A 6,037-nucleotide genomic window follows, 5' to 3' on the forward strand; every position below is an offset into this window, starting at 1 on the left:
AAAAAAAAAAAAAAAAAAAAAAAAAAAAAAAAAAAAAAAAAAAAAAAAAAAAAACGCCTAACGCTCCTTGGTGTCTCAGTTGTACCAAAAACCAAAACCAAAACGCTTTTTGAAACACTGAGGAAGAAGATAATACAATTGCAAATCCATATACATTCACAGAACAACACGACCTCTGAACCAACTTCCATGGACTCTCGCTCTCAGATCTTGCACCTAACCTAGCCGATTTCCAGGTTCAAATTCCTTCTCCCTTCATCCTATTTCATTCCTCTCTTTTTTGTCGTTTTTTCTTACCTTGATATCATCTATCCCCCGTTCTTGCCGCCGTTTTACCTCCTTCGATTGTGTCGTCTGTTGTTTCTGGTTGCCGTAATTCTGCTCTGCTGATGTACTGGTTTCGGATCCTTATCAGTTGTTTCTTTCCCTCTGCATTTTCTCTGCTCTGAAGTGTCTGGATTGAGTCTGGTTTCTTTTTTTCTGCTGGATTTCTGCGATTCTGGATTTAGCTTCGTCTAACGTTGTTATTCTAATTGCTCTTGTGATTCTTGTTTGTGTTGGATGAATTTCAATGTCAGAGGTTTTGTTGTAAGGATAAGGAGTGGGAAGCTGCTGTGGTGCTGGTGAGGGATATGACGGTCTGACGTAGAGAACGGCGAGATGGACGATAGAGGTGGTGGATCGTTTGTTGCTGTGAGGAGGATTTCTCAAGGACTGGAGCGAGGAAATACTTGCCATTCGTCTTCAGGTGAATATTATCTTGAATTTCGGCATCTCTGTCTCCCACTACTTCTTCTGTACATTAAAATTAGAATTTTTCGTCTTCGCTTTTCTTTTGCTGAAAAGTTATCTCTCTCTCTTTCTCTCCCTTTTGCTTTCTTTTCTTTATCTTATTCTTAATTTACGGTTTACTTTTTGGTTTAGAAGTTTAGATCTGTGACTTGAAGTTGAGTAATGTGCGCTAAGCTCTGCTTATACTGAGGCTCTTACTGGCTTCATGCTTGCTGAGATTCAAATCTGTATTGGTGGGTCTACTCAGCGGGATTTTTTTTATTTTTCCAGCTCCTCTTCGACTGTTCCTTCATTGTTTATGTTATATTTGTGAATCAAGTACCGGAAGTTCGTGATTTTGATATTCAGATTAGTTTCGGATTCATTTTCCAGTTTTTTAAAAAATTTATTGCATTGTACGTTGTCCATTGAAATTTGTGGAAGATATAGATCTTTCCGGCAGAAGTCATGAAACTCATTAATTAACCACGTTTTTTTCTGATTAGATTATTATTTTCTCCTATGTACCGTTGATTGTTGGATGAACGTGATGGCAGGACGCAAGCCTGCCTTAGTTGCTTGACATAACTCAAACACCTTTTGTGGCGTTTGTATTTTTCTTCGTTGATGGCGCGTTATCTCTACTGCATATTCTAATCCTGTTCTATACTGAAAATATACTATTTATTTTTATTTTTTTTACTGTGCCATTAATTCTTGTTTTTGCTCGTGGAGAAATATTCTGCAATTACAATCAGTGTTTTGGAATGACGCAAGATCTCTCCTCATTTTTACTCAGTACTTACCCCTGTTTTTTACTTGACTGACCCAAATATAGATTATTCGCAAGTAACTATATTTCAAGTTCAAATCATGAGTTAGGAAAAACGAATTGTAATGATCAAATCGACTTTGTAGCATTAGTGCTTTCAATATGTGTTATTTGCTGTGAATTTATTTTCAAATTTGTGCTATTTCTTGCATAAACAGCTCCCTCCATGGCTCCACCTTATCCTGTGTTAGTAGGACAATGTTCTGTACTTTTCTCTTCTTTCCATTTTCAAATTTGTTTTGCTGTGTTAGAGTGACATTTTCCTTAGCATTATCTAATATCTCTGCCACTTTAGAACCCTCTTATTCAGTTATCAGAAACTTGTACTGGTTTCCCTTTCATAAATTATGGCTTTTCGTTGGACTTCTGAAAGACGTACCTTAACCATATATTCAAGCTCGGGAAACCATGAATAAGTTGGATAGCAACTAGCAAGGAAATTAAGTTTAATAGCATATACATGAACTGTTGCGTGTGTTTTGTTTTTTAACATATACATTTATATAGCTGTCTACAGGATTAGAGGACTTTGTAATTGATAGTTGAAAACTTGAATTGTCATTATTGATCTGCTTTTGTTTTATTTCAGCTGAGGTTGTGGCAGGATCAGCTGCATGGCTTGGCCGGGGTCTTTCTTGTGTTTGTGCACAGAGAAGAGAAAGTGATGCGCGCTCATCATTTGACTTAACCTCTGCACAGGTAACTTTATGCATTTGGTGACTGTTAACTTCCATTTTCGTTGAATGGGAAGGAGTCTTATTTTAACTATTATTTTGATTTGACGATGTGTTTGGAGGCTGGAGAGTTAGTAGTTTATTTTTCTGTTTGCTTTTTTCTTAAGCTTACACCACTTAGATGGACTATGAAGGGAGCTGTAGCAATGTGTAATGTAGAAAGAAAAGAAAAGGATTATCTCGTTTCTTTGTTTTTTGGGCGTCTTCTTTTTAAAAAAACATATGCTCATAATTGTCATCCACTGTTAAGAATTCAAATGATAGTCCTTTATGCTCTTGTTCTTTGTGCTGCTGCATATTCTTTTGTGAGTGATTTGTGATTTAACAAAAGAGCTTCGGTGTCTCTCAAAACTGTGGTTAAAGGTAATGGGTTACTCTTTCATTGTCTGCCATGATGAGGATGGAGATCAGATTATAACTTTTAGAACTTGTGGGCTTATGCTTATTTGAATTGAATTGTAGTTTCAGTCTAGTGTAAGTCTAGCTTTACACTGTGCACTTATCTTTCATGAATGATGTGTAAAATATCCTAAGTCTCCTTGCTGTAGTAAGCTATTCAATTTGAATTCTTTTAGTGAGAGAGCACTGAAAATGGCATTAAGTCTTTGTTGGTCCACTTGTGTTCCTTTTTTTCTTTTTTAATTCGTTTACTAGTCACGAGGATTCCATTTTTCTAAAACATCCTCTATACTCTCTCATCCAGTAATTTTAAGAGTGCTTTATTGTTGCATTTTAGTAGACATGGTTGGATAAGACAAAGCCGGATGGATATGCAGTTTAAGAGTGCTAGGGTTTTCTACTATGTTCTTAATATTTTCATACTTAATGGATGTCGAATAGCCAAGTTCCAATACCCGTATTTATAGAAGAGGGCAATAAAATTTCTTTCACATGAACAAGTAAATTTTGCTTGTTCATAGTTGGAATACACAAACAATTTCTGAAATTTCATTTCATACAAAGTGTTCATTGCCTTCATCTACACCTGTTTAAACTTAATTTTTCTCCTTCCAAATAATTTTCGCGCATTCAAAAGTAAATCCTTGAGGTGCAAACAATTTATGTGCAGTGCACTCTGATAATTGATTTTATTGGTTTAATTTAAATTTGAATATAGTTCTTTGATTGGTCTTTGACACTCCTGCAGCATTCCTTTGTAGTTTTCATATCTCTAGAGGAACAATACACAAACTACTTTTGTTAACTGTTTTAAGATAGAATCAGTATCTCAAAATCACAGCACATGTTGGTTCTTTTATTAGGAGGAATGCTTGCTGAGACTGCAGAACCGCATAGATATTGCTTATGATAGTTCAATCCTTGAGCACCAGGTTTGTTTTCTGCGCAACGTTTTTGTCCTGTACGATGTAAAATATAAAGATTCTGCGTGTCTGGTGGAGGGAGAACCTGAGATGATTATTGTTTAGTTTTTCTCCTTTATGAAGCCTTTATGAAGATTTGGACTCTTGATAGGAGGCTCTAAGGGCTCTATGGAATGTGGCCTTCCCGGAGGAAGAACTTCGTGGTTTGATATCTGAGCAGTGGAAGGAAATGGGCTGGCAAGGAAAGGATCCATCGACAGATTTTAGGTAACTAAGAATTACGCTGTAGCTCATACTTGAAATGAATAGCTCTTATGTTTTCTTGTTGCAGTTATTCCTGTGTTAATTCTTATTTATTGTGTTTTATCTCTAGGGGTGGTGGTTTTATTTCATTGGAGAACTTGTTATTCTTTGCCAGAAATTTTCCGGTATGCAACTTTTTGACACCTTGCTTTTTAACTCCTTGGAGTTTTGACTTAGTTTGCTTTTGGATAAAAGGAACCTAAAGTTATTAAATGAAAATTGGATATACTGATTTTCACAGACAAACCTAGACATTTACTGATGAGTACATGCATGTGAATATTTTACCAAAAAAAAAAAAAAAAAAAGGAAAGAAAAAGAAGAAGAATCAAGTAAGCAAACAAACAAACTAACTAAAAAGTAAAGAATTTTACTGTGGTACAGTTTCAGCTTCGACCATCCATATGCGCTTACGGTTATCGTCTTTTAACCCTAAAGTTTTTGGAATGCATTACAGAAGTCATTCCAGGATCTTCTTCGAAAGCAGGAAGGAGATCGGTCTCTATGGGAATACCCATTTGCTGTAGCTGGGGTGAACATCACATTTATGCTTATTCAAATGCTTGATCTTGAAGCAGGTTTGCTCTCTCGATGAATCAATATATTCAATGGAAATATAATGTATTGTTGCCACATTTAATTCCAAAACTGCCTCTTTGACGTCAAATTAACTTTTGTGCAGCTTAGAATGTACCAAATTTGATTCACTGTGTTTGTATGTGCTCGCGTGTTTTTTTTTTTTTTTTTTTTTCTTGGGTGTGGAGGGAGGCAAATGCATGCTTTACAGTATTTCGTGATATTTCTGATGCCGTGACCAATGGTTTTTTTTCCCCTTTCTCACGAACTAATGGCATGAAATTATATTGCAGTCAAGCCACGGACACTTGTGGGAGCAACTTTCTTGAAGTTTCTTGCAGGTAATTTGCCACCAATTTGTTGAGTATTTGCACGAAGTGAAAGCCATATTTGCCGAGTGAAATGCTTTTACTTCTCGTAGTTTCTCAATGTCACGATTATGTGTAGCTATTGATTATACGATATCTTCTTAGATGATTTCATAATATATTGATGGATAATTATCCATGCGAAACAAGCATCTCTTTTTTAATCAACTAATCTAGGTATTTCTTTTTTCCTGACAGAAAATGATTCGGCATTTGACATACTCTATTGTATCACGTTCAAACTAATGGATCATGAATGGCTTGCCATGCGTGCATCATATATGGACTTCAATGTATGTAGTTCTGAACTTGAATTTTCCTTGAAATTGTCAAATTTATTCTTTGCCTGCTGATCGGTATATGCGTCGTTCCCAGTTTTACGTATTATATTCGATAAATATCCTCTCAAACTTTAGGTTACATTTCTTCAAATCAAATCAAACCAAACTGACTTATGATACATTCAACTTGTGCCACTCCGGAATCTTGATCCTTGACACCTTTTTGAGAAGTGAAAGCACATTCATGGGTGTTTCCTGTCCCTATGTTATGGCCCGAGAAGCATAGAAATTAGATGTTTAATTTGAAATTTCAGCATACCCGATGGGATGATGAAGTTGTTGAGAATTGTTGGGAGGGAGTCCCACGTTGGCTAATTTAGGGAATGATCATGGGTTCATAAGTAAGGAATACATCTACATTGTTATGAGGCCTTTTGGGGAACCCCAAAACAAAGTCATGAGAGCTTATGCTCAAAGTGGACAATATCATACTATTATGGAGAGTTGTGATTCCTAACCGAAGTTACCTTAAATGGTTCAAGTTTATTATACATGTCCTAAAAGTTAGACATTTAAATTTCCACTCTTAGCTGATACTTCATTTTTTTTTGTTACTCTCTTTATAGACGGTAATGAAAGCAACACGACGACAACTAGAAAAAGAGCTCCTAGCCGAGGACATTTCAAGACTAGAAGAACTACCCTCATACGGCCTTCTCAATCAATAGTGTTTGCTTGCGGACCAAACATCTCATTTTCTAATGGAAACAGCTCGTGGGAAAGGAAGTTACTACGGTATCGCTTCCATAGCTTTTAACTAGTTAGTGTTTTTTTTTTTTTTTTTTTTTGT

The 6,037-nt window shown here is 35.9% G+C and overlaps 1 protein-coding gene across 2 annotated transcripts; it reads left to right on the top strand.

Annotated features, from left to right (window-relative positions):
• Positions 1-29: 29 nt before the first annotated feature.
• On the top strand, positions 30-5,969 carry LOC111472486 (ELMO domain-containing protein A-like). Of its 2 annotated transcripts, none has more exons than XM_023118126.1 (10): positions 30-236; positions 579-748; positions 2,193-2,302; positions 3,600-3,668; positions 3,811-3,926; positions 4,033-4,087; positions 4,420-4,540; positions 4,832-4,879; positions 5,105-5,199; positions 5,814-5,969. In XM_023118126.1, the coding sequence occupies exons 2-10, from the start codon at positions 661-663 to the stop codon at positions 5,913-5,915; spliced, it is 804 nt and encodes a 267-aa protein (XP_022973894.1). In that variant the 5' UTR covers positions 30-236; positions 579-660; the 3' UTR covers positions 5,916-5,969. The 2 variants fall into 2 exon arrangements, with proteins under 2 accessions (XP_022973894.1, XP_022973895.1); XM_023118127.1 differs by lacking the exon at positions 30-236 and adding an exon at positions 925-1,025 and having other exon boundaries at positions 656-748.
• Positions 5,970-6,037: the final 68 nt, after the last annotated feature.

Source organism: Cucurbita maxima, unplaced genomic scaffold (assembly GCF_002738345.1).
Source record: "Cucurbita maxima cultivar Rimu unplaced genomic scaffold, Cmax_1.0 Cma_Scf00074, whole genome shotgun sequence".
Taxonomy (NCBI): Eukaryota; Viridiplantae; Streptophyta; class Magnoliopsida; order Cucurbitales; family Cucurbitaceae; genus Cucurbita; species Cucurbita maxima.